This window comes from Carassius gibelio, chromosome B5 (genome assembly GCF_023724105.1).
Source record: "Carassius gibelio isolate Cgi1373 ecotype wild population from Czech Republic chromosome B5, carGib1.2-hapl.c, whole genome shotgun sequence".
In the NCBI taxonomy this organism is placed as follows: Eukaryota; Metazoa; Chordata; class Actinopteri; order Cypriniformes; family Cyprinidae; genus Carassius; species Carassius gibelio.
Window position 1 is genome coordinate 32554556 of NC_068400.1, and position 26752 is coordinate 32581307.

A 26752-nucleotide genomic window follows, 5' to 3' on the forward strand; every position below is an offset into this window, starting at 1 on the left:
CATTATGAGCAAAGACTTGATTTACACACATTTTCAATTCCATAAGTTTATTACACAGTTATGTTATATTATCTCTATTATATACCACTAGAAAATACACATTATATTCATAAAAATAGATGTGGAAACAGTTTTATTTTTCACCATTATTTCTAAGCCTTAACTGGCGCAAAATACAATTTATCACAGATCACATTGGGTCATCTGTAATGTATCTGCTTGTTTTACACTCTTTGGCCACCGGGTGTTAGTGTGAGCAAATGAAGCCTCAAGGAAATGAACCCTTTTGTGAACCACTTGGCTGAAAAGTTTCAATGCTTCATGTGGCTTCATCTCACCATCACTAGTCTCCGGTGTAGGCGAGGGTAGGCCTCTGTGTCGTTGAAAACGTGTGGCTGGTCGAGCAGAGCGGCGTCCACGATCATGCTGTAAAACTGTTGTGGGAGAGAGGTAAATTGGCTGTATATCAGGGTCATAACTTTCTCAAACCATTAGGAGTATTTTAGGGAAATAGATTGGTGTAAACTGGTTACATCAGTGTCCAAATGACTAACATGATCAGCTCGGCCAATGTGCAAACTAATCTGTCTCCAACTTCACTGCCGTGCCATATGTTTTTGATTTGAATACGTAAACAGAATTTGATTGAATTTCAGGCTGGACACACTGGTAGAGTTTTGTTGGATTGACTATGATTTTAGTACTTCAGGACTAAAATGTAATTATACAAAGTATCCACAGTTATTTTAATCTGTAATAATATTTCATAATATTGCTGTTTTCACTTTTTTTCACTCTCACCACATAGCCTTGGTGAGCATGAAAAAAAAACCTTGTGCTTTTGAAATGCTTTTTTGTATATTAAAATACATACCAACATCCACCCATGTAAGGCAGGAAAATGTTTTACTGTCTCAGACTAAGACTAAGATAAACATTTAAAAAGTGTTCTTTTAAGTTAAAAAATTAAAGCTGCAATAATTCTATTTGTATACAGAAACATTAGTAAAAGAGACCTGTTTAAAGGGGGGGGGTGAAATGCTCGTTTTCACTCAGTATCCTGTTAATCTTGAGTACCTATAGAGTAGTACTGCATCCTTCATAACTCCAAAAAGTATTTAGTTTTATTATATTCATAAGAGAAAGATAGTCTGTACCGATTTCCCCGGAAAAACACGACCGACTGGAGGCGTGACGTGTGGGCGGAGCTAAAGAATCACGAGCGCCAGTAGGCTTTTGCCTTGAGAGCGTTTGGAAGCTGTGACTTTACCTTGAGGAAAAAACCATCATCCAAAACAAACCATGGCTAATAGTCAGATTCAGCCGTTTATTTATGATACAGAATCAGATCCCGAGGCTGAAACTGAACGAGAGCAGCAGCAGAAACGACTCGCTCTGAGCGGGGCTCGAACACCGGGTCTCTGGCATGGGAGGAGACGCACTAACAAGAAGGCAGAGATATTTTAAGCAGTTTTACTCACCGCCTGCGGTTCCAACACACGATCGTGACCCTTTTTCCTTGGGATTGCATCATCCTAAAGAAATAAACGATACGCAAATCCATCGTCAAACTGGGCCTTGTTTATAAAACAAGCATCTTCGAAATGCAGGGAACAAACAAAAACACTTGCACAACTCTGTTGATGCTCTGTAAAATAAACTCCATCCACTGGTCCCTTAATGCTGTTTTTTCTTTGGCAATCTGTGCAGGGTTGTCTTGCCCTGGCAATCAAAAACACACTCCTTTTGTGACATTTCACGACGCTCTCACTTTGATCAGTGATTGTCTGTGCTCAGCCTCTCAGTGCTCTGCTATACGGGAGCGCGTGCTCTTCCGGCAGACGCGCCCTCAGGACCCATATAAGGAAATTCCTCTCCATCTAACGTCACACAGAGCCATACTCGAAAAAAACTTTCCGAAACTTGTGACAAACTGGAACAGAAATACTCCTTCAAACGTACAACTTAATTTTTGAAACTTTGTCCATGTTTAGCATGGGAATCCAACTCTTTAACAGTGTAAAAAAACTCAGTATGCATGAAATAGCATTTCACCCCCCCCCCCCCCCCCCCCCTTTAATGTTATCAACCTTAACATATGTATTCAGTATGTACATAAGATTTCTATACAGTTTAGGCAAAGTACAAAATCAGACCAAGAATCTAAGCTCTCTGATTATCACAAAGAGAATTAACTTGATGTTCCCAGGCTGGGTAAACTGCGTTTTATCCAGTAAGAAATGTTTAAACTCTTTGCAAAAACTGGGTTATTATACAGGTAATTCATATAGGGTGAAATCATAGACACAATGGGACACTTTTAGTAGTCTCATTCTCACTGTCCTGTAATGGCCCAATTGACCTAGGTTCATCCTATCTATGGCCTCTCTCATTTACTAAAATGGGCAGCGAGGTCCCAAAGATGTAATCCCAGTGTCTGAAGTAAGGGGCGAAGTTCCCTTTAAAGTGCTGATGATGGGCCAGGTGGTGCGGCGCCCCGCCAAAGCACGGCAACAGCCGATGCATTGACCAAGGAAAGTCATATCCACAGTGATCCTCCACAGCCATCCAGGTGTTAACCAGATGGAAAAGGATTTCGCTAAAAGGGTGGCAGCCCACAAGCATGGCACTTATAAATGCAAGGGTTTGTAGAGAAAGCAGTTCAGAAATACTGGAGTCTTGAGCTGCCAGAGCAAAAGTATCCCTGTGCTGATGGTGAATGTTGTGGACGTTGTGATATAGCCAGGGAATTCTGGAAAAAATACAGACATGTGATGTAGTTATATATAATAATATGATATAAATATGAATTAAAATATTTAATACAAACAGAACACATGAGATTACTAATTTGTTTCATAGCAATTTCATAGCATTTGTTTGTCATTTTTTCCTTTTCATCTGGTGTTAAAGGTTTCGTTTTTGAGTTATTTTCCACCATAACTATTTTTTCTAAAATCTAATGAATGGATTATTATTATTTTTTTTTTAGATTGTATAAAAGCAATTTTATTATATTGAAATAATAAATAAAATTTAAATTTGGCTATTACATCTATTAAATTATAATACAATTTTGAATTAGTAAATTATATAATTATAATCTAAAAACACCCATAAGTATCTTTTTGTTTTAAAAAAAAGGGCCATAGGGCTTTTAAGGATGTGCTAATAATGACTCGTTAATCTTAATAAGCCCACTCTAAGAACTTATTAAAACAATATGAAATGCATTAACTGTGCTCGAAACCCATCCCTTTTCTCATAAACGTTACCCACTTCCTGTGTGTCTTCAGACGAAGACTATTTTTCACAAAATGTGAAACGTCAAATTTGATTCATAGCTTATACAATACAAAAAACATGTAGCTATCTTTCAAAGCTGTATAGCATAAAGACACAACTAAAAGGCTGTAACTGATCAAATATGTCCTATATGAGGACAGATAAGCGTTTAATTTAATAAAACTGTTTTAAAATTTTAAATTATGTCATTCAAAGTTTCATGCAATGTTTTATGTGCAATGTTGGAAGCTGCACTTTCCGAGATGCGAGATGTGTGATGCTTACTTGTGAATGGTGTAATGACAAAAGAAGAAGAGCGTATCGAATATGAGCATGCACGAGACACATTCCCTGAAGGCATGGAAACAAGAAGGTGCTTTCTCCGGTAAGTGCGTGCGTCGTACCGACAGAAACAGTGCGGTCAACGGTAAAACGCCAACAATGTATTTCCTTAAAATTAGAGTAGCACATCGAAACCACTGACGCAAACCAACGACTTCACGGCATATCCTGTACTTATGGAGCCATCCCACGTATGGACTGAACACGTCGAGAAGCATGAAGGGAGCAGAGAAGATGAGGTGAGTTATAAAAGCTGCGCACACGCTAACGTGGGGAGACAGGAGCACATGACGTTCCGCATATATGAAGTCCCAAATCCACTGAAGAAGTGCATCGCCTCCGATAATCAGTGAGAAGAGAACAATCATCCTTGTGGAATGTTGTTTCTACATAACCGCGAATGAAGCTGCAGCAGCGACTATATCCTCCAAAAGTTTGGTCTTTTAGAGCAAACGGTGTGAAGATCACTTTCATTCTGACATGACACGGGAATTTGAACGGGAGCCACACAGCAGTGAAAATTGATGCTCTCCTCCCACAAGCACAACTTTACCAACTTAAAAGACAAAGTCACTCGATCTGTTAACCGCATATTAACATGAGCAGCATTGAATCGTGATCAAATGATGTGCTTAATAATATTATGTAAAGTAACAAGGTGTGTCTAAAATGTAAATTAGCCTATCGATTATTAAAGGGGCCATATTATGCTTTTTTTTAAAGATAGCCTAATTATTTTGTTTATTTGGTGTAACAGAATATTTTGACATGCTTTAATGTAAAATATATATATATAAATATACAGAAATGTCATAAATTGTCATAACAGCTCTCTGATAAAACTACTTGGAGGGGGGCGATATTAACAAAATCTTTACCACAATATGAGACATTTTTAACCACAGTAAGGACAAGCATTCAATTTAGTAATTAAGTCTGACATTACTCATTGAACTTAAAGCCATAACCTGTATCTCAACATCTTTGTTTAAATAACTGCTAATTAAATGTGGAAATGTTAAAACCCACATCAGACTATATTTGACAGCCGGTTATTTTACGAGTTGTATTTTCATTAATATTTTTGAGAATTATTCACCCAATAATGAAAAATCTCTGATCATTAACTCCCGCTCAAGTTGTTCCAAACCTGTATGAATTTCTTTGTTCAGCTGAACACAAAGGAAGATATATTTGGAAGAATTTCAGTAACCAAACAAAACTTGCCCCCCATTGACCACCAAAGGCAGTTCAAGTTGTTTAGAAAGACCTTTTGCATATACTCTGTAACTTTTAAAATAGTTTACATGCACAAACAGCTTACTACCTAAAGGAAAAGTAAAATCCAAAAAAGTATATATAGGCCCATTAAATTACACTGATCTGTACATAAACTCTTTCCTTCAGTGATTCTGTTTGTTATCCACAGGTGTCATCATGACTAATGGTCATTCATTACTTTTAGAATAACCTACTTTAATTCACTACAACATTGCTTCAGTTTTACTTTCACTGCTGTTTTTTTTCTGCGATTCATTTGTAACCATATATTGAATCCTTGGAATGTTTGTCATATATGCCAACTTCAACTTGTCATATATTATTTATTCTTTCAAGGTTGATACTAATATGGTGCACTAGCTTAACAATGAGACATGCAAGGATCCACATGTCTTGGTACTTGGAGACAAAGAAAATTCCTCCCAAGTTTTCAATGGAGAGGCAGTTGAAAAGGAGACCATAGCTTCTTCAATAAACAAGCTACAGGTAGTCCAAAATGCAGCAGCTAGAGTCCTTACGAGGTCAAGAAAATATCATATTACCCCAATTTTACAGTCTCTGCACTGGCTACCTATTAAGTTCCGTATCAGTTACAAATTATCATTACTTACCTATAAGGCCCTAAATGGTTTAGCTCCTGCGTACCCAAGTAGCTCATACCACGTCACAATCCATCACGCTCCCTAAGGTCACAAAACGCTGGACTTTTGGTAGTTCCTAGGATAGCAAAGTCCACTAAAGGAGGTAGAGCTTTCTCACATTCGGCTCCCAAACTCTGGAATAGCCTTCCTGATAATGTTCGGAGTTCAAACACACTCTCTCTGTTTAAATCTAGATTAAAAACGCATCTCTTTCGCCAAGCATACGAATAATGTATCTTTTAAATTGTGAGTGTAGTTGCATCTGATCAAATGTGCATTCTTATTTATTAGCTTGGGTTAAACTAATTTTACTTTGTTGGATCAGCAGCTACGCTAAAGATGTCTCTATTTTGTTTCTATGTTTTGCCACGGGATGTAACTAGGATTTACACAAGCTCCAGTCTGGATCCAGAACACCTGAGAAGAGATGATGCGGACCCTCAGATGATGCTTACCCGGAATCAACAAACAGAACTAACAAATTGTCATGTGGAGGGTAGGGATGAACTCAAACGCAGACAGAATACACTACACACAGGGTTATTTATTGACAAAAAGGGGAAAACAAAACCGACGAGGGGGAAAACAACGACTAAATAACTTAACAAGACTGGGTTGACACGATAAACAAAGACTCTTGACACAGGAACTCTTACTAAAGACAAACACTCACGGGTAATTCAATGACTTCTTCGAGGGGTAACCATGATACTATATCTCACAAAGAAACATATAGAAACAATGAACCTCACAGGACAGTGAACACAAGGGGATATAAATAGGAAGACTAATGAAGACACAACAGGTTGCACAGGTAAGGCAATCACGACAAAACTAGGATAACAAGGGGGCGGAAGAAAATCTAGAAGACTAGAAGAAAATCAAGGACATGAGGGCAGAATCATGACACAAATATTGCTACAAGTGTGACTGCATCAGATAATAATTATTAATTAATAATATTAATAATGTTCATCGTCTGGCTGACTATGTCTTGTATTAATTTTTCAAAAAATCCTGTCATATGCACACAAACTGACAGTCACCACTTATAAGCTACTACTTAATATAGTAGAAACATAATTTTCTGTAAAGTTGCTTTGTAATGATTCGTATGGTAAAAAGCGCTATACAAATAAACTTGAATTGAATTGAATTGAACCATACTTCAAGCAGTGGATGTATGGACTGCACGATCAATCGAATGCGATTGTCATGCTCATTTTATTAGTAAATCCGGTTCTGTAATCAGCAGTAAATCATCATCACCTGCTTTCAAATGGAGCAGCATTTACTACAAAGAGCCGTAGTTCACTGACAAGTTACGCAAAAAAAAAAAAAATATATATATATAATAAAATGCACGGTTATGAAATCGAAGAAATTGTTCACAATAATGACAGCTGTTTGCATACTGTAGCTTCTCGGTGAACTATGGCTGTGTAGTAAATGTTGTTCCATCTGAAAGCATGTGAAAATACCACATTTAATAACATGTTTTACTCCAAATTTACTTCATAACGTCAGTCGAGTGTTTAAAATAAATCCTTCTGTGAGATTATGTGACTTCTAACAATAAGGCACGTGTTCATTAGTCACGATGAATCAATGAAAGCAGTTAAATCTTCTGTTTATTCAGCTGCAGCAAGCCTTTGGATGGAGATTTACTTCTGATCACAGAACCATGCTTCTCTGAAAGATACGCACGAAAATCGCAGCTTCTGTCGAATCATGATTTCAATTCCATTTCAATTAATCGCGCAGTCCTAATGTATGCAGTCTATAATAATACTGGAGGAGTTCCTTCTACACAATGGTGCCTCCTAAAAAACTTTGTATTCAGTGTTACTGATCATCAGTAAATCCAGTAGCCAAAACAGGGTTGGTTCACCAAAAAATGAAAATTCTGCCATTAATTACTCATCCTCATGTTGTTTCAAACGCGTTAAGTCCTTTGTTTATCTTCAGAAAAAAATTAAGATAATTTTGATGGAATCTGACAGCTTTCTGACCCTCTCATAGACAGCAAGGGTTCTACCACAATCAACATCCAGAAAAGTAACAAGGAGATTGGTAAAATAAACCGTGTGACATCAGGGGTTCAACCATAATATTACGAAGCTACGAGAATACATTTTGTGTGCAAAAGAAAAAAATAACAATAACAATTTGTCTCCTCTGCATCACCCTATAGCGCTATTTTGGAGAGTATCCACTGAACACAAACAGCATATGTCGTTCTGTGTCAGCCGCACCAAAAGGATATGTTGTTTTCGTTCAAATCAAAGCACAAACTATGTAGAAAATGTATCCGCGTGGCGTAGCTGACACATAACATCATACGCTATTTGCGTTTAGTGGATACTCTCCAAAATCACACTAGGGTGACATGGAGGAGAATAATTGTTGAATAAAGTCGTTATTTAAAAAAAAAAAAAGATAATAGATAATAGCTGCGGTCCACATCGGCCCGGATATCACTCGCCGATGCCGTCTGAGCCGGAGGCACCATGGGGCATGTATTCAGAAGCATCAGATTGTCGTAGCAAAGTCAGAATTACCTCCTCTCCTAGGTTCATGAAACGGTCGTCCATAAAATACATTGCTGTTTTGTTGTAACTTGTAAGTAATCTTAAAGTGTCCTAAATGCATCTAAATTTGGAAGGCCAAATACAGTGCTTTTGCTTTCAACTAAATACACAAAGCATCTCCCTGACATGGTTGCTTCATCACTAAATGTGGTTACTGAAACCACACCTTCTTTCTTTGCTTGAACATTTGGGCAGCATTACGCAATTATTTTCACATAGTGACGAAGACATGTGGGTTTGAATGAGCCATTTCAATGGGGCATAGCAGAGTCCTAACTTTGATAAAGACAATCTCTTTGGTTTTGAGACTTTAGTCTTTGCAACTTCAGGGATCTTATCCTTATCTATGAACAATCAGTAATTGCAGCAATTGTAACACTGTGAAGAGAAATGAAAATTTGAAATCAGATCATACAGTTTGATCCCTTTAAGTAAATAATGAACTATAAAACACTATCACTGTGGGAAAACCATTTAAAGTCACACTCTCTGCTTTTAATTAAATGAAAGTCGAGTATGAAGTCACCAAATCTTAAAGGGATAAAGCTGTAAAGCCCAAAATGAAAATATTATCTTCTCATGTCATGCCAAAACTGTATAACTTAGAACTTTATATACTTTTTATACCTTATAACTTTATTTCATTTGGACATTCTCCTGCTGAGAAATAGCTCATAAAATGTAACAAAAAAAAAAAAAAAAATGTGAGCGTTCAAGAGAAATGTTTCATATCTGTCTTATGTGACATTCAATATCTCAGGACAGAAATAAGGTAGAAGGAAAATTCTGATACCACAAAGCATAATTTTTTGGTGATGTTCCCCAACATATGTGCTGTAAGTGAATTAAAGTTTGTGATGATATCATGAAATAATCAAAAGTGACAGCATTCAGAACCAAGGTAGCCTTTCTCTTAGCCCTTTACATTTTTAAAATAGTTATTTTTTTGTTGTTGTTGTTGAAACAATGACTCACTCAAGTTTAGTCAAAGCCCCAAACAAATATACTTGTTTTATACTCGATGAGAATTTTCAAATGACACATGACTATCTGAGCTGTATGATGTTTCTGACATATAGAGTACATGGCACAAAAAAAAAAAAATTTTCATAAATTATGATTTTTTTTCTTCTATTTATGAGCAAATAACTCGGCACTTAATCAAAGTGGCTAGATGCATTGTAAAGTTCAGATTCAAAGTGTTCAAATTATATTATTTTTTGTTGATCAAGGCAGTGGTTCGAAAAATATTTTTAGTAATTTTTTGCGGAGTGGGGGGGGGGGGGGGTTAATTTGATTATGATTTTTTTTTTTGTACAGACACTTCGGGTTTAAAGGGTTTTGAGAAATGCCTAGGTGTTTTGTTCATACAACGGAAGTCAGTGCTAAAACTGTTCAGAATAACTTTTTTTTTGTGTTCCACAAAAGAATGAAATTAGAGGTTTCATACAGACGGAGTGAGGGTAGGTAAATGATGACCAAACTTGTAATTTTTGGATAAACAGCCCTGTTTTTGGTCTAAGAGAATAGACTATGTAGAATATGCAGCGCTTAAAGAATTTTTCATTATTGTATTTATTTATTTACTTACTATTACTATTATCTGTCTTTATTTATACTGTATCCGTTATACTTGTAAATAGTTTTTGAGATGGAGATCATAAAATGTATTTGAAACAATGTGTGTCTTTTTAAATAAATAAGTTTCACTAATCAACCAATAACCACACGACAGTTTCTTTATTAACAGCATCTGTGTATGTTTGGAGCTCATACTGTGTTGAGACCTGGTGACCATGGCAATACAATAACAATCTCTTGCTCCTTCTTTGTTAGAGATCAGATGCCAAATTGAAAAATCTTTCACATAGTCTTTATTTTTTGTAGAAGAAAAAGCTCTCACTTTAGCAGAAAAGGAGCCTAAATACCACACCGTATGAGCTTTTCATTTACAAAACAGGCTAAGCACACAGCCTAACTGTTGTTGTTGTAGTTTTCATACGGTCATGTAGTGCAGTTTAAGGCTGCTTTGGCAGTCATTCGCGTATTCTGATATGTGTGACAATAGCAGGAAGAATGTATCACTTTAATTCACATGTCCTCGGAGTTCTTCCTATTCATTACTCACCACATTCTAAAAGAGAAAAATGACTAATTTCCCCAGAACACAGTGAATTCCAATATAATTGTAATTATTTTTATTTTTTATTTTACCTATTTTACCTATTTGATTGATTTTGTAATATTCTATTCCAGGCTTAATTGGTTTTGGATTTGATGCCTCTCATTCACTATCAGGCACATTTTGATGATTGTATTATGAAGTTGGTTCTTGAACTGTTCAATATTCTTATTTTATTTTTACTCATATTTAAATACAAAACATGCTGTTTTAAAATACTGGATAGACAAATTAAAACAAAGAATCAATCTGTGATGATAAAATTCAACACCCCAGACAATAAAGCTAAAGAATAATAATGTTTTAAGAACTCATTTAAAACTAGACAAAAAACGGGGGCAGACCCAACATGAAATGAGAGACTGTTTTACAAACTTGGGGCCAAAACAACCACAGAATCTAAGCTGTCTCAATGGGGAGTAGGGGGTCAAGGCCTCAATATAACAGAATCGTGAAGTTAATATGAATATGAAACTTCACAGGCAACCAGTGATGAGAGGCAAGAACCAGAGTAACTGTTGGTCACTGTTATAAATAGTATATGTCAAATAATAGATGTCAAACAAGACTCTGAGGTCTGAACATAAGATAAGGGTGATCATAACTGAATTTGTAAAGCTGAGACAGAGACTATAGGATCAGCATTTTGGGATTGGAATCATGTAGCTGCAAAAACTTAAAATTAATGGCAAGTGGACCAAGCGATAATTTTAACCCTCTATTTTAGAAATGTACTACAAATCTTTCAAAACATTTCATGATATTTAATGTAAATGCCACAGGTCTAAAGTCACAATTTTCAATTTTTTTCTTGGGAACCGTAGTAATTACAGTTTTTTCACCCCACTGAGAAGGTTTACAATGCAAATATATAGATCTGTGAAAAATAGGATAGAATGCTGGATTAAGTTATTAGCAAGTTTTTAACAAGATGGCAGTGATTCCATCAGAACACATCGATTATTTGGTACATAAACACCTTTAAATATAGAACAAACTATCCCAAACAGCAACCAGTGTCAGCCCACATCTGGCCCGCATTGATTTCATGCAGGCCAAATGTGGGACGGATCTGGGCCAACACTATTCTGCTGTCTGCGATGTGTGTGGCAACATCTAGTGTTTGATCTGAATTGCATATAATCAGCTATTTCCTCTTATGGTGACTTAAACCTAAAACATTCAGATCATTAGCTCCTTGCTGATCATTACTAGTTATAAGCCTTTTCTGTAGGGGATTCCATATTAGTTAATACTTTCATAGTGTCCCATAATTTCCTGGAATCCCCAAAGTTAATTTTTTTTTTCCTAGCCTCCTTCAACAAAATATTTAATTTCTTTCGAACTAAAATAAAAGCTAGGTTCTTCCTATTTAAACACTCCTTAATTTCCTTTGTTATACAGTACAGACCAAAAGTTTGGACACACCTTCTCATTCAAAGAGTTTTCTTTATTTTCATGACTATGAAAATTGTAGAGTCACACTGAAGGCATCAAGGGCTATTTGACCAAGAAGGAGAGTGATGGGGTGCTGCGCCAGATGACCTGGCCTCCACAGTCACCGGACCTGAACCCAATCGAGATGGTTTAGGGGTGAGCTGGACCACAGACAGAGGGCAAAAGGGCCAACTAAGCATCTCTTGGGGAACTCCTTCAAGACTGTTGGAAGACCATTTCAGGTGACGACCTCTTGAAGCTCATCAAGAGAATGCCAAGAGTGTGCAAAGCAGTAATCAAAGCAAAAGGTGGCTACTTTGAAGAACCTACAATATGACATATTTTCAGTTGTTTCACAGTTGTTTTTTTTTGTTATGTATATAATTCCACATGTGTTAATTCATAGTTTTGATGCCTTCAGTGTGAATCTACAATTTTCATAGTCATGAAAATAAAGAAAACTCTTTGAATGAGAAGGTGTGTCCAAACTTTTGGTCTGTACTGTATAACTTTTGTTATTAGGAAAAACAGTTTGAGTTTTCTTCTCAACCACTGTTTCCACACATAAGTTGATGTAATATGTTATTGGCACTGTGGCATTCTCAGTGTCCGTTTCATGAAACAGTTCCCAGTCTGTAGAAAGCAAAGCAGCTTTTTAAAACTTCAATACTGTCATCGGACCAAACAGAAACAGTCTTTGTCCGTGCCTTTATCCATTTTTAAAAGTGTTCTTTAAGTAGGTTAAACTTATCTAAAATCTTATTTCCCTGGGGATATCACATATTATATACTGTTTATACCCTAGGAGTGACAGGTCCAGTCTGCAATGTCTAAATTCGTCAAGAATGAAGATCGGAGATTCAGGAGTAGGCTTAGTAAGCGAAGTGATCTCTTAAATTCCTCTTTGAGCAATTGATGTTATGTATTTATATGAATTGGAACTCAGTTTAATTCTGAATTGGCTTAAAATTGTTTAATTATGTAATTGGCATGATACATTTATACTAATAATAAATTGTTAGATTTGATTTATTCTGTAATTAGTAGATTAAAGTGCAGTCTAGTTTTTGAGCTAATCAGCATGCAAGATAGATCATACCGAAATACCAATGAATGGACCATGGGGGATACCAGGCTGGTAATGAACGAATAAATCAAAAGTATGGGATTTCCAGAATGATCAGACATCTAAGTTAATACATAATCAACATTTGTGATCAGTTTTAAATTAGAAATACCGCCTTTAATGATCACTTGAGTCAGATGAACACGGAGCTAGACTTCAATTGATCCTGATAAATTAAGTGAACTATGCAAAAGCACAAGTGAAAGACCTATACGCATTATTCCTTTGCTCAGTAATTGGAGTCCGACTTTTGGCCAATCTGGGTGGATCATTACATCATTATCTGTGTTCTTCAGTGGCTGATAGGACTGAATACATCATAGATGTACCCCCATCATGGGCAGCTACATAATTTGGGCATTTTAAAAAACACCTTAAGGTTTTATAGAAGTATCGGACCATCTGGTTTAGCTGTCTGAGAAACAAACAAAAAAAATATTTTGCAACCTGTAAATGTTCGTAACAATTGATCTATTACTCACAGAGAGAGATAAGGTCCACTGGTTCCCAAAGAAAACACTATTACAATCCACCCATATCAGCATACAACCACGGATCTACTGGAACTAATAATGTTTAGTTCTTGGGAATTATTTTTCCCTTCTCTAATAAACTGACCATTAACTAACAACATAGTTCAATGTAATAAAAAGTCTTAAAGTTTGGCAGATTAGATAACAGCAATTGGTCTGCATAAAAACAAAGTGAGAATGATTTTACACTGACAATTTAGCTCAAAACAGGCCAAGTTTGCATGAAAAACTGGTAAATTGAAAGCTGTCATTCTGACATGGTAGTGCACTGAGGTACTGCGAACATGTTCAGGAAGTAAAGTAACCTGCATGGATTTTAACTGATGACAACTCCATTAGTTGACGAAATTAATGAAATTATAATGTCAATTCATATTGTACAGTACATAACTTTATCTGAGGTGATTTTCACTCCTCTCCAGGGTGGCAGAAGAAATTAGTGCAGAACAAACATGAGCACTACAGTAATTACAACAAACAGGTAATAAAACTTGCACATGTGGTAGTGGTACTGTGTAACTCTTTGTTAAAATATTTGTAAATTGCCCAGCTCTGCCTGAACAAAGGCACACTTGTATAACCTCAAATACATGTACTAAGAAATCCATGGCATCTGCGGGCATCTCTGAATAATGAACAAAAGTGTCATTCACATTACAGTGACCACGACATTCCTCTCCAGACACCAACTGATGACTGTTGTTTTCATGCTGCATGACGATTTTGTTGATATAAAATAGGTGGACTTTTACAGGAAAACTAATTACGGCTTATTATTAACATCTTTTACCATACCATATAAACAATTAGCAAATCCAAATAGGTCTTATACGGGTGTTAGATCAACTTCTAGTGTGAAAATCAACAAAGATATTTGTTTCCCAGTCCCACACCTCAATTCCTTAACAAAAGAGCCATTTAGAATTCCTAAGGGGAGGACATACTTATCATAGCCTATATAAGCCAAGATATGTATAATGGAGGATCTTCTCTGATTTTTAGTACAGTGGGAAAAGCTGTTGATTGGTCAAGTTGAATGTCTCAGATTAGGTTTTTGGTCACATGGTCAAGAAAGAGGGATAAACAATGATTGTAACTGATGCTCTGCTTCTTTCTATTTTTGTATACAAAATTAAAATAGTGCATAAACTCAAATCAGTGAGGCCCACAACCAGTAAGTTCCAAAAAGAAATACAAACCCTGTGTGAATCCAATATTGGGTAATACTTTATGAGGATTTTCAGTTTCAGTTTTGTGTAAGCCAGTAATGTTTGACCGGAAACCCCACACATTTAACAAGCTGGGGGAAAAAAATTCTGACAAAGAACTAAAATTATGCATTTGGGAAGCTGTTATTCCCTGTATAAGCAAAATCAGTAGATTTCAGTGCAATATAATGACAAACAAATCCTCTCTAGGTCAGAATGACTGGAACACAACATGAGGGATCATTTAAAAAGGAGATGTTTGTCCATGAGAAATCAGAGTTTTAATTTGAAGGTGTATAAAAATGTGGTTATATTGAAATTATTCTCCAAGACCACTTTGGACTTAAACTGAGCAGCTGTTCTCGATTATGAGGCTGATGTTTATGAACACCACATCTTCTTAAACATCACTGCGAAATTACACAAGAAAGCACAGAGCACATTTATTTTCCTTTAATGCTTCTAAGTGATTTTCTACAAACTGTACTCCAGGATCTGAATAAAGAGGCAAAGTTAAGCCATACTCTTAATGGTCGTAGTGCTTCGTGGCTGCCCAAATGTAAATAAAAAAAGGGGTTTTCTAAAAGCCAACCTGTGTGTCACAAAGTAAATACAAGATTATCAGCTGCCAAGTTGTTTCTTGGCAGATTTTTCTACTGGACCTTTTTTTTTAAATCTGAATATTACTTCTAATATACGTACTTCTCCTTAAATACGTATTAACCTCGTATTTACTTTAGATATGTGACTTATTAAAACTGAACACAAAGATTTCATAAAAAAACTTTACTGTCTAAACAATTATTCACCCAAAACATAAACAATTTTAAAGGACATTAAACACAGACAGTGATTCAACACAGGTTCAGTGTTGATGCAAAACCCAGACATGAACAGTAAAGGTCTTTTGGAAGCTCTGATGAGTCTCTGAGGTTTTGAACAAAGTATTACACAATCTGCCACAATATTTTAAACTTGCCAGTTCTCAGGCCTAAACACAACTGTTTTCAAATAAAAATGGCCCTTTAAACAATCAGACTAAATTAAAGCCTGTCCAAATGTTCAAAGTCAGTAACAGTAAGGAGATCATTTCAAATACACAAATTTGAGGTATGCTGTTCATTATTAGGAACATCTATATATTTTAAGTATAGAAAAACATTTTATATCCTTCAAGTTGTGGTCTTATTCATATATGCATGAATGTAAAGTCGCATACTCTACATTCCTGGTGACAAATGAAAGTAAGCTACTGATCCAGTACAGATGTACTGATCCATACATCTGGAGGTACTAGAATGAGATGCTGTACATGATCCTAATACTATATATAAACATTTTAACATTGAGAAAAAGCCTTAGTTTGAACTTCATTTTAGGGGAAACTTAAATAATTTCCAGAAGACTTATTCCAAATACAGTGGGGAATATATTTATTTGATCCCCTGCTGATTTTCTAAGTTTGCCCATTTACAAAGAAATGAAGGGTCTGTAATTTTTCTGCAATTATTCTAATGGGCCGCTTTGTGACATCACAAAACCCGGAAAACCGCGATGTAGTCCAAACGAGCCATTTGCCGTAGTTCTTGAAAAGGGATTTTTTATTTTTTTTTCAAAATAAATATCACCCTTTGGAGTGGACTTTGAAATTTGTAACTTAGTTGATAATTTTTATGTTAAAACATAGCCTACACACTACACACTGAATAAAATTCAAATAGTGAAAAAGCATAATAGGACCCCTTTAACGGATAGAGACAGAATATCAACCCAAAAATCCATAAAAAACACATTACATAAAGGTTAGAAGTTTATTTGCATTTCAGTGAGTGAAATAAGTATTTGACCCCCTACCAACCAGCAAGAATTCTGGCTCCCACAGATTGGTTATGTGCCCATGTGGAACACCGATTGGTCCTGCCACTTTAAGAAGTTACTCCTGATGTCATCTTGTTAGGTGTATAAAGAGGGTCGCACACCGGACAAGAAGCGCAGCGCCGTGCCACACGTAGGACAACTCGAGGTATTGCACACCGGACGTGCAATTTCTATACTCAATATCGCTCAAAATCGAATCAAGTTCTGAGCAGCAAGATTAATGAGATTTAACTTAATTTTTATTATTATTATTATTTTAAATATTATTTTAATTGATAATAGCTAAGTTTTGAACGTTAATTAATGAAAAGAATGTGTGTTATAATTTAGTCTAGATTATCATTAGCATTCTAGATTGCCATTCATCAATTGTTTTGTATTATTATAAGCAATTTCAACATTTCTAACGCTGTAGCTACTAATACTGATTTGTTTGCTCAATAAAAACAAAGAAGACATTTTTTTATAGGTACGTTTATTTCTTAATGTTTCTAAGGACTGTCACTGAACATTTTACCTCAGATCAAAAAATTAGACATTCTTACCTGAAAAACTGACGACAAACACTATCTTTCTCCACGTTTATGACTTCCTTATGTTGTCTTTGAAAGAATCTATGGTTGGTTGCATATAATTCTGGGTATTTCCCTACGGCTTTGATTCGTTTTCGTCTTTTCCGGCCGCTACTCTGCTATTTAAATTACAAGATTGTACAGCAAGACCATCAGCAAGAAGTTTGGTGAGAAGGAGACAATTGTTGGTGCGAATATTCAGAAGTGTAAGAAGTACAAAACAACCATTAATCAGCCTTGGTCTGGAGCTTGCCTAATGGGGTAAGGATGATCATGAGAAAAATGTGAGAGATCAGCCTCGGACAACACGGGAGGAGCATGTAAATGATCTTAAGGCAGTTGGGACCACATTCACCAAGCAAAACATTGGTAACACATTACCAATTAAATGGACTGAAATCCTGCAGCACCCGCAAGGTCCCCATGCTCAAAAATACACATTTACAGGCCCGTTTAAAGTTTGCCAAAGAACATATAAAGATTTAGTGTTTGCTTGGGAGAAAGTGCTGGGTTCAGATGAGACTAAAATTGAGCTCTTTGGCATTAACTTGACTCGCCGTGTTCGGAGGGAGAGAAATGCTTTTGGGGTTGTTTTTCTGCTAAGGGAACAGGATGACTTCAACACATTGACTGACAAATGGATGGGGCCATTTACTGTAAAATCTTGGAAGAGAACCTCCCTCCCTCTGTCAGAACACTGAAGATGGGTCATGGATGGGTCTCCTAGCATGACAATGACCCAAAACATACCCCCAAGGCAACAAAGGAGTGGCTCAAGAAGAAACACTGGAGCTGAAACTTTGAGTTGCCAAACAACAGCCAAGAAACCTTAAGGATTTAAAGAGGATCTATAAAAGACCAAACTCTTTCCTGAGATGTGTGCAAACCTGATGACCAACTTCAAAAAAAACATCTTACCTCTGTGCTTGCCAACAAGGGTTTCTGCACCAAGTACTAATGTTTTGCTTGGCAAACAAATACTTATTTCTAACATTTATATAATATGTTTTTTTTCTGGATTTTTTTGGTTGGTATTCTGTCTCTATACCTTAAAATAAACTTACCGTAATAATTACAGACCCTTAATTTCTTTGTAAGTGGGCAAACTTACAAAACCAGTGGTGGATTACTAAATATTTTCCCCATTGTATGACTAACAACATCGAGCATAATCAAACACTTCCATGAGTCAGAAACAGCCCACAGACATGCTTCATGCTTCAAGTTCAGTGGTGAGATAGCAACAAAGATTTTTTAATATAGTCTCCCAAATCCACAGAAACGTGGAAATGGCTGGAGAGTATATTCGATTACACTCCTCTGGGAAAAAAACTGCACACAACTGATAAAAGTGACAAATGATGCTGAACTTTATATTTAACAATAAAAGCAATGCTACACCATTTTTTAGATGACCTTACGATTTTGTAGGTTCATACAACCATTTCCTCACTATAAATTGTTAACTCTTGAACTCTTGATAGTGTTCTTGGATGGTGTTCTAAATGTTTTTGCCAAATTATTTTAATTTTTACTGACTCAATGGAAAAAAGGACAGTCGGCCGAGTCAGTAAAAATTCAAATGGCAATACAATTAAGAACACTATTTTAATCCAGTCCATATTCTGTTTTTAATTCTTTAAATCCCTGAGGTATAAAAGCCTCCAAGACACTAAGATGTCTTGAAAGAACATCAAAAAATTTCCTCAGTGTGAAAAAATTAATGCGTCTTTAGTTTTACAAACCTGATGTATATTAAAACATTTAAATCATGCACAAATGTCTACATGAGTTCTAATCTCACATTCAAATTCACATTCCCACACACTGTTCTACTTAAAAGGTTTATACTCTAGTTAACCACCACTGGCTTGTGATCCACTCACCAGGGTATAGTTGCAGGTATAGTGTTTCGGTCCCACTGATACAGCACCGCGTTTCTTTACTGAAGTGGTTTCAGCTGCACTGACTGTACCAATGCAGTCTAATGACTTGCCATTCGTCTCTTTTATTACCTGTTCATTTATCCTCAGTGCTACAACACAACTTCTCTCATCATTCCAGGTCCAGTATGCCCTCTGAGAGGGCGTCTATAGCTTTGGAGGTAGCTGAGGAGGAGCTTCCCAGTCCCACGTCCATGAACATATGGGGGATCTCACTTCCAAAGTACATCTTACTATTAGCTGCTATTGCCTTAAATTTCATCAGCTGGAGATATTCAGGGGTCAGCTTCAGCTGCGAGGAGAGGAGAGGAGATTCACTTAACAATGAGCACAGTATTGATGGGGTGCAGATGTAGAAGCTTACCTTGTTGGCCTCTGCTGCTCTCTGTGCGGTGTAAAACTCTGCATCTGCTTTTGCTTTCTGCCTAGCAAGGAAAGCGCTGTCTATAACATCAGAGACACAAATGGGAAAGCAAAATGAACATAACAGGAAATTGGAAACATTTCATATTGTCAATGTTGAAAATGGTTGTGCTGTTTGCTAATTTGGTGGAAACTGTGATGCATTGTTTTTCTGAAATATTTTATTAAAAAAGTAAAAAATATAATAATAATAATAATAATAATACAGCATTTATTTCCACAGAATCTTTTTGTAACTTTATAAATGTCTTTACTGTCACTTTTTAATCAGTTTAATTGCTGAATATCAGTAGAGGTCATTTGATGCGATTTCATATTTGCCTCTCTCTTTGAAGTGTTAAAAACTCTTGGTGAATAAAAAAAGATCTGTGAAGTTGCAAAGACTAAAGTCTCAAATCCAAAGAAATATTCTTTTTTTTATAAAACTCAACACTCGTTTACACCCCTCTAAAACGGCTCGTTCTTAAACGTCCCCACATTCGGTCAATCACAGCGTGCTGGATAGCTGGCCAATCCCAGCACACCTCACTTTTCAGAGAGATGAGCCTTGTGAACACGACATTTCAGAAGGCGGGGAGAAACAATAATGTATGTATGTGGAAAATAATGTGTTTATTTATTTATTTTTACCTTACTGCATGAACACATTTCATTACACCAAATACAAAAAATAATGTTCTTTTTAGAAGCATCGTATGACCCCTATAAAAAAATCTACTTTTTCTAAGCTAAGCTTTTGAATATGGCTTTTGTATGAGATTATAATTTATTTATGAACCAGGTACTGAATATAATACTATGAGGTAATTTCTTCCAAAAGTTTACTGTTAATTTTGACAATAATTTTATATTTTGATAAGTTCAGTGCCCAAATACTGCTGTCTAGGATTTCATAGGGCACATAAAAACACATTCACCTACCTTCAATTTCTGAGATCTTTTTCTCTGTTTCTTTTTCCATAACTTTCTGTCCAAATTTTATTTCAGCTACCTGAGCCACCTTCTCTGCCTCTGCACACATAAAAAAAAACCACATAGCTTTACTTTTATATAAACTGCAACTTCATAAAAATCCGACCCACAAGACCAGACCAGCTCCTCAGTCTGAATACTAAGAAGCTTTGTTCACCAATAACAGCCTTTTTCCTCTCGGTCTCTGCTTCTTTCTCTACAACCTTCTGAGTCTGAGCTGCAATCAGTAACTTCGTTCTCTCACTCTCCCTAAGAGAAAGAAAGACACACACACACACACACACACACACATAGACACAAACAGTAGGGACATGTTCTCTCTCAATTAAGTATAAGGATTGACAATTTTCTCACATAACACAAAAATACAGTTGTACAGAAATAGAATGACAAGTATGTAAGCTCTAACCAGGGTCCAAAATTAAAACTCACCATGAACCATATGTAAATAAAATGCCATTTGCCAGTTGGCTGGTATCTTTATTAGGAACTACAACATACATTTAGTTGAAAAGTGGCAAGTGATTCAAACACACAAAAATACACAAACGCAGAAAATACAAACTTCTATTTTCTATTATATCTTTAACCACATTTAACCACGTTGTTAACTATTGTTATCCAATTATTTGGACATATATGTATAATATTCCTCAAAGTTAATTACCAAAGCAAACATGGGGGGGGGGGGGGGTGAATCACATTTGACAGGGACTGGCTCATTTTTGTAGTACACTAATGTGCAAGATTATGCAAGACAATAATTATTTGTAATAGAGAAAAAATATGAAAACCATGGCCAATAAGAAACATTTATTACCCAGTCCACTGATTGCTTGGAGTTGTTACGTTAATTTTGGACCCTTGTAGCAAAATCATATCATAAACATCTTTTACACACAACATGCAAGATGTTCTCATAAACCCACATTAGTTCATAGTTCCTGCGAATGCTTTCTGGAATGTTTGGCTTGGTGACACGGACCGCCTGCTTAGGAGGGAGACGAACAGAAAAAAGATAATGGGAAGAGAAAAGAGTTAAAGACAGACAGACAGACACAAACATTGCTTGTGCTAGTAAACAAAAATCTAATTAGATCTTTGACTTTAACTCTTTCACCACCATTGACGAGTTATCTCGTCATTTAGAAGACAACGCTACCCCCCGCTTTGACAAGTTTTTACGGCTTTTCGTGTTTTCACTCTAATACACTCAGGGGCGCTATTACACATCTTCTAAACGAGGACTGAACCTCACAATTCCCGAACAAAACACATGTGAACAGGACATAGAAATGAGAAATCTCTTATCTAAACAGATCATCAGCATATACATGAAAATGTTGATCCAGGAAGTGGTATATGTCTGTACAAGCTTTGGAGGTACTGATGGAAGCGATTTACTGGATTTATGCTTTGATAATCGTACTGAATATTTCCCAGGTGTAGTTTTTGACAAAAACTTAAGCTGATTCACTGATTTTCTCAGCAGTTTGCTCAAAATTCTGCATTTTTATCAGAGATGGGCGATATATCGCATGCAATTGTAATGCGCATTTCGTCAGTAAAGCCAGTTCCCTGATTAGCGCTAAATCGCCATCGCCTGCTTTCAAATGGAGCGCCATTTAATAGACAGAACCATAGAGCACTGAGAAGCTACGCAATATCACGTTCATTATTGCACATGAATTGCCTTCTGGAGTATTACTTCTTGAGTATACTGGATGATACTATACTGGAGTCCATTAAATTAGAATGGAAATCATCAAAAATGCTGGTGGGGAAAGAGTTAAAAAGGCAGAGCAATCTTCTCCCAAAAAGACCTTGTTACACAACATCTTTTTTTTTTTTTTTTTTTTGCTGGAAGGGCCTTGGGAAAGAAGTTAAAACAGCGGGATGCATGAGTGCACACAAAACCAACATTAGCACTGATCTCAGTGGAAAATGAGTGAATATGGTCAAATACTCCTGATGTGAATAAGCTCAATGTCCATAACGTGAATGACACATTAGGCACAAAAGCTTACATAATCCAGTCCACCAGGAAACGTGAATCAGTTCACTGATGATCTGAGTGTCATCTCAATGAGCTGACGGCTTGCATATTTTTAGTGCTTCCAGAACAATGGAAATGTACTGTCTGGACAGCTAATTATGGGGAAGGCTGTCTTAAGAGTCTTCACTTGATATGTGAACTCTGTCCAGCACCAAAGGGATTTGGTTGAAGGAAACCTGCCAAACCGAAGCTAAATAAAGAAAGACAAACACATGCATGCACTTATACACAAAGAGCTTAAATGCCACATCATATCTTCGGTCTAATGGTTTCCTGAATTTGAAAGAGTTGTTAACATATAAACCGTGCAGAAAGCAGAATGCTGACAAGAATGTAACTCACTGGAATGGAACAGAGAATAGAATGAATGAATAGAATGGAAATCTAAGTTGAGTCCCACCTGAATGATGAGTCCGGGGGCCATGCTGGTGAGATCCTTCTGCAGCGTGAGCTTAAGATTCTCGTCTATTTGATCTAATAAACAACAGGCCACTTAAAGAACGACAGGTGTACAAAGAAACGACACACCTAACTTTTTGCTTTCTCCTCGCACAACATCAACTGCATATAAAAAGCACTTGAGAAGCTTATGCCACTTACAACATGTCAAGCATCTTCACATTACCACTAGAGGGCTTTGACTACACTCACAACACTGTGAAGCACATTCATGGACCAAATCTAATGCTATTATCATCTCACTCTGAAATGTATTTCTACAAATTCAAATTAATTACTAAAAGAAGTTATTTGAAGGAGTTCTTTTCTGATTCCTAAACTTTTCTTGTTAAGTCAGTGTCTTTACATTTTAGCAGGGACAGATCTGCATAAAATGATTCAAATATTGAGGCACATCACTTACCAAATAGACCTATGTAGACCTCCTGAAGTGTGTGCACACTACAGAACTGATTCAGCTCATGGTGTACCTTGTTGAAAATCAGAGCCTTGTCGTAGTCGGCAGTGAAGTTTCTGACAATGCCATAAACTGCAGCAGAGTAGACAATGACGTTAAGATAGAGATGAACAGGGCACATAAAATAAATGGCAGTCGTAGTCTGGGTCGTAGCTAAAAATCATGGGGGCCCTCGCACATTACAGGGCCCAGGGAAATGTTCATCCCTAACAGCCTTTTTAGTGGTTCTACAGTACATTATAAATGACAAAATAGTATTATTACCTGCTGAGGGAACAAGATAGTTTACCACCTCAATGCAATCAAAGTAGATCATCACACCTCCACTGCAAAGCAAAAAAACATGTTGATATATGAATGAGTGTAAAAATCTACTCCAGAAAGCAAAAACCATAAAGGGAATCCACACAGGATCTCTTCTAAAAAAAAACATGAGTCTGAAATGATCTTTAATACAAGACTGACAATCTGTTTCACTGAACGTATCGTAGTTTGCACTCAACTCTATAGTAGACGAACTGTAGATCAAACTCTCAAGTGTCTGCTCATAAAGTATGTTCTAACAGTTGCAAACTTCAGTCTAGGATTCCCCTGATCTGCTGTGTGTGCAGTCTTTAAACTTTTGCAAAATACATACTCTATATGATGTTGGCTAAACAGAAATGCAGGTAAGAGTTCAAAACTGAATGGTTATGCTAATGTAGCTCTCACCATAATTTTGCATGCTTCTGAATGGAACACAAAGTCTATTGTGACTGCACTTTATAGAAGATATCATATATGAACAATTTACCTTACCTTGTGCCGCATGGAACATTCTTTACTTCATCTGTTTGTAGGGTTGTCTTTACAAAACGAGAAAGGATGCAATAAGAAACAGAAAACCATGAAGTTTAATTATACATATAAAGTCAGGCATTTACCTGTACGGACTTGAATGAAGTAATGAACGGCAGCATCAGATGAAAGCCAGGACCACTGGTGATGGTCAGCAGAGCTCCACCTCTGAGAGAAGACAAGCACACCTACAGTATATAGTACAAAGTAGCACGCACTGCAGCATCTACTTGGTTCTGGAAGCAGGTTATTGGAAAACGTTAAGGAACTGACCTGTAGTAAACACCCACATGTCCTTCTTCAATCTTATGAAGAGCAGAAAACACCGCGGCTCCTCCTATGGCGAGGATCACAGAGGCAACAGCTCCCAATGTCATTCTGAACAAGAAAGAAATGTGTTAACCAAAATATGTTAACCTATTAACCCCACCCTCAGGCCATACAAGATGTAGGTCAGATGAGTTTGTTTCTTCATCTGAACAGATTTGGAGAAATTAAGCATGACGTTACCTACTCAACACTGGATCCTCCTCTGCAGTGAATGGGTGCCGTCAGTAAGAGTCTAAACAGCAACTAAGAAAAAACCTACAATAATCCACAAGTAATCCAAACAACTCTAGTCCATCAATTAACATCTCTTGAAGAAGAAAGTTGCATGTTTGTAATAGATAATTCACCCTTAAGACATTTTAACCTCAAACCATTGCTTTCAGCTAAATATACGAGTTCTCACTCCGTAATATTACTTTCTCCAGTTAAAAAGTTGTCTTGAAAGTAAAACGCCTTATCTGATTTGATATGATTGATTTCTTACAATCACACAGCTTTTGACTTCAGAAGATGTTAAATAATTTAGTGTACTGGAGTCCTGTAGATAACTTGTGGATTATTGTGATGTTTTTTATCAGCTGGTTGAAACTCTCATTCTTGCGGCACCCATTCACTGAAAAGGATCCATTGGTGAGAAAGTGATGTAATGCTAAATTTCTCCGAATTTGTTGTGATGAAGAAAGGCCTAAGGGCATGTCATTTTTCAGCAAATTTTCATTTTTGGTTGAACTTATCCTCAACCTCCATACATTCAAATGTAAATATTTTAACATGTAATGTAATGTGTCAGATTTATTGTTCACTTATTTATCCCAAAACAACTTAATAATAGTTATTAACCATTCTTAATACATGTCATGTTTTACTGTAGTCTGCCGAACTATTCAAAACAACCTGAAGTGGTTGCTGGTCCTTGCCAATTTTCCAGCCTGGTCAATATCTGTTGATGATTAGAACAATTATTTATTTGTGTGCGTGTGTGTGTGTTAGTGTGCTTGTTTTATGGTTAACAGCTAAACAACATTATTAGTTTGAAACCCAGGGAAAAGGACAGTCGTTAGAGCTCATGACAGATTGAGAGAGCATGTGAAACACTGACATTGATGTGACTTTGCTGCTAAGAGGATTGAGAAATCCAAGCACAAAGACCGGCATGCAACTGTCCATTTCATTGACCGTGTATTACTGAAAAATATCACAAACGAAAACCTCAGTTTTGTGAACCAGCACTACAGGGTGCATTCCAGGGTTTTAGAGACTGAATAACCAACAGTAACTTTGACACTATTTTTCGTTAAATGCATGACTTGAGTGACCAGAAGTTGCCGCTGAATGACGGTTTTATTTTCGCTTCACACAAACTAATCGATACAGTTCTGTAAATTAGTTACTGTTATGTCAAAAATAACATAATAACACAATAACATTCTCCTGGCTAAAAGATGCAATCTTACCCATAGAAAACATGACATGCTAGCTTAAAGATGTTTATACAGACAAAATACATTAGACAGTCTGTGAACGCCACATCACAACACGGAAAAAAAAAATACTTTGAGGATGAATACGAACAAACGGAGATGTTACCTAAGTACGTACTGTAACTCCTTCCAGATGGCCGGTAGAGACACCTGCGATCGATGACGAAAATACAGCGACGCTCTTCTGCGTCTGACGTCACTACATTTTAACCCAATTTTCCGCTGTTGTTACAGCATCACACCGTTAGATGGCGACAAATACCTTTTTATAAAAACAGGATCGGCGCTGACCCTGATTCGTTTGCCTTGGTCTTATTTGAATGGTAATTATAAACTGTTGTAGCATTTATTACAGCTATTTAAAATTTTTATTACAGCTATTTTAATTTTTATTTATAGTTCTGTTCTTCAGCGTTTTACTATTTACATTTTACGTTCATTGTTTCCTATATTTACATTTTATTTCAGCTTTTTTCGGTTATCTGAAATTATATTTAGAAATTTGAGTTTTATTTACAAAAAAATAACAACACTGTTTTGCCTGTAAACGTAATCACAGTAGGAAATTACAGTAATACAAAGCCATGAAGGAGGGCTACAGCAGGCCTTTGGCAACAACATTTTTTTTTTTTTTTTTCTGCAGTCATTAGTTTCCTTTTAAGTTCTGCTGATCTAAGAAACATCTTGTTGGGAAGCAGAACTACATCTGTAGTTGGTC

General features: G+C 36.4%; 2 protein-coding genes across 5 annotated transcripts; both read right to left on the minus strand.

Moving 5' to 3' along the window:
* Positions 1-2069: 2069 nt before the first annotated feature.
* LOC127957223 (cholesterol 25-hydroxylase-like protein) lies at positions 2070-4609 on the minus strand. The gene is made up of 2 exons (XM_052555655.1): positions 3571-4609; positions 2070-2752 (listed from the first exon to the last, which is right to left on the minus strand). Exons 1-2 carry the CDS (start codon positions 3993-3995, stop codon positions 2374-2376), a joined length of 804 nt encoding a protein of 267 aa, XP_052411615.1. The 5' UTR covers positions 3996-4609; the 3' UTR covers positions 2070-2373.
* A 10788-nt stretch (positions 4610-15397) lies between these two features.
* On the minus strand, positions 15398-26661 carry LOC127957219 (erlin-2). 4 transcript variants are annotated; one of them, XM_052555649.1, is made up of 13 exons: positions 26141-26661; positions 25448-25493; positions 24497-24601; positions 24310-24391; positions 24185-24231; positions 23651-23712; positions 23333-23458; positions 22871-22944; positions 21344-21402; positions 20572-20663; positions 20364-20453; positions 19384-19463; positions 15398-19311 (listed from the first exon to the last, which is right to left on the minus strand). In XM_052555649.1, the coding sequence occupies exons 3-13, from the start codon at positions 24598-24600 to the stop codon at positions 19132-19134; spliced, it is 996 nt and encodes a 331-aa protein (XP_052411609.1). In that variant the 5' UTR covers position 24601; positions 25448-25493; positions 26141-26661; the 3' UTR covers positions 15398-19131. The 4 variants fall into 4 exon arrangements, with proteins under 4 accessions (XP_052411609.1, XP_052411606.1, XP_052411608.1 ...); XM_052555646.1 differs by having other exon boundaries at positions 25653-26661; XM_052555648.1 differs by lacking the exon at positions 25448-25493.
* Between the last annotated feature and the right edge of the window lie 91 nt (positions 26662-26752).

Excerpts from the sequence above, each read along its gene's own strand:
- LOC127957223 (XM_052555655.1), bottom strand. The coding sequence starts at position 3,995 with ATGATTGTTCTCTTCTCACTGATTATCGGAGGCGATGCACTTCTTCAG. Across the intron at positions 2,753-3,570 it reads TGTCATTACACCATTCACAA|AATTCCCTGGCTATATCACA; the intron begins GTAAGCATCACA and ends TATTTTTTCCAG.
- LOC127957219 (XM_052555646.1), bottom strand. The coding sequence starts at position 25,725 with ATGAAATGGACAGTTGCATGCCGGTCTTTGTGCTTGGATTTCTCAATC. Across the intron at positions 24,232-24,309 it reads CTTCATTCAAGTCCGTACAG|ACAACCCTACAAACAGATGA; the intron begins GTAAATGCCTGA and ends CGTTTTGTAAAG. Across the intron at positions 19,312-19,383 it reads GAGCAGCAGAGGCCAACAAG|CTGAAGCTGACCCCTGAATA; the intron begins GTAAGCTTCTAC and ends CTCTCCTCGCAG.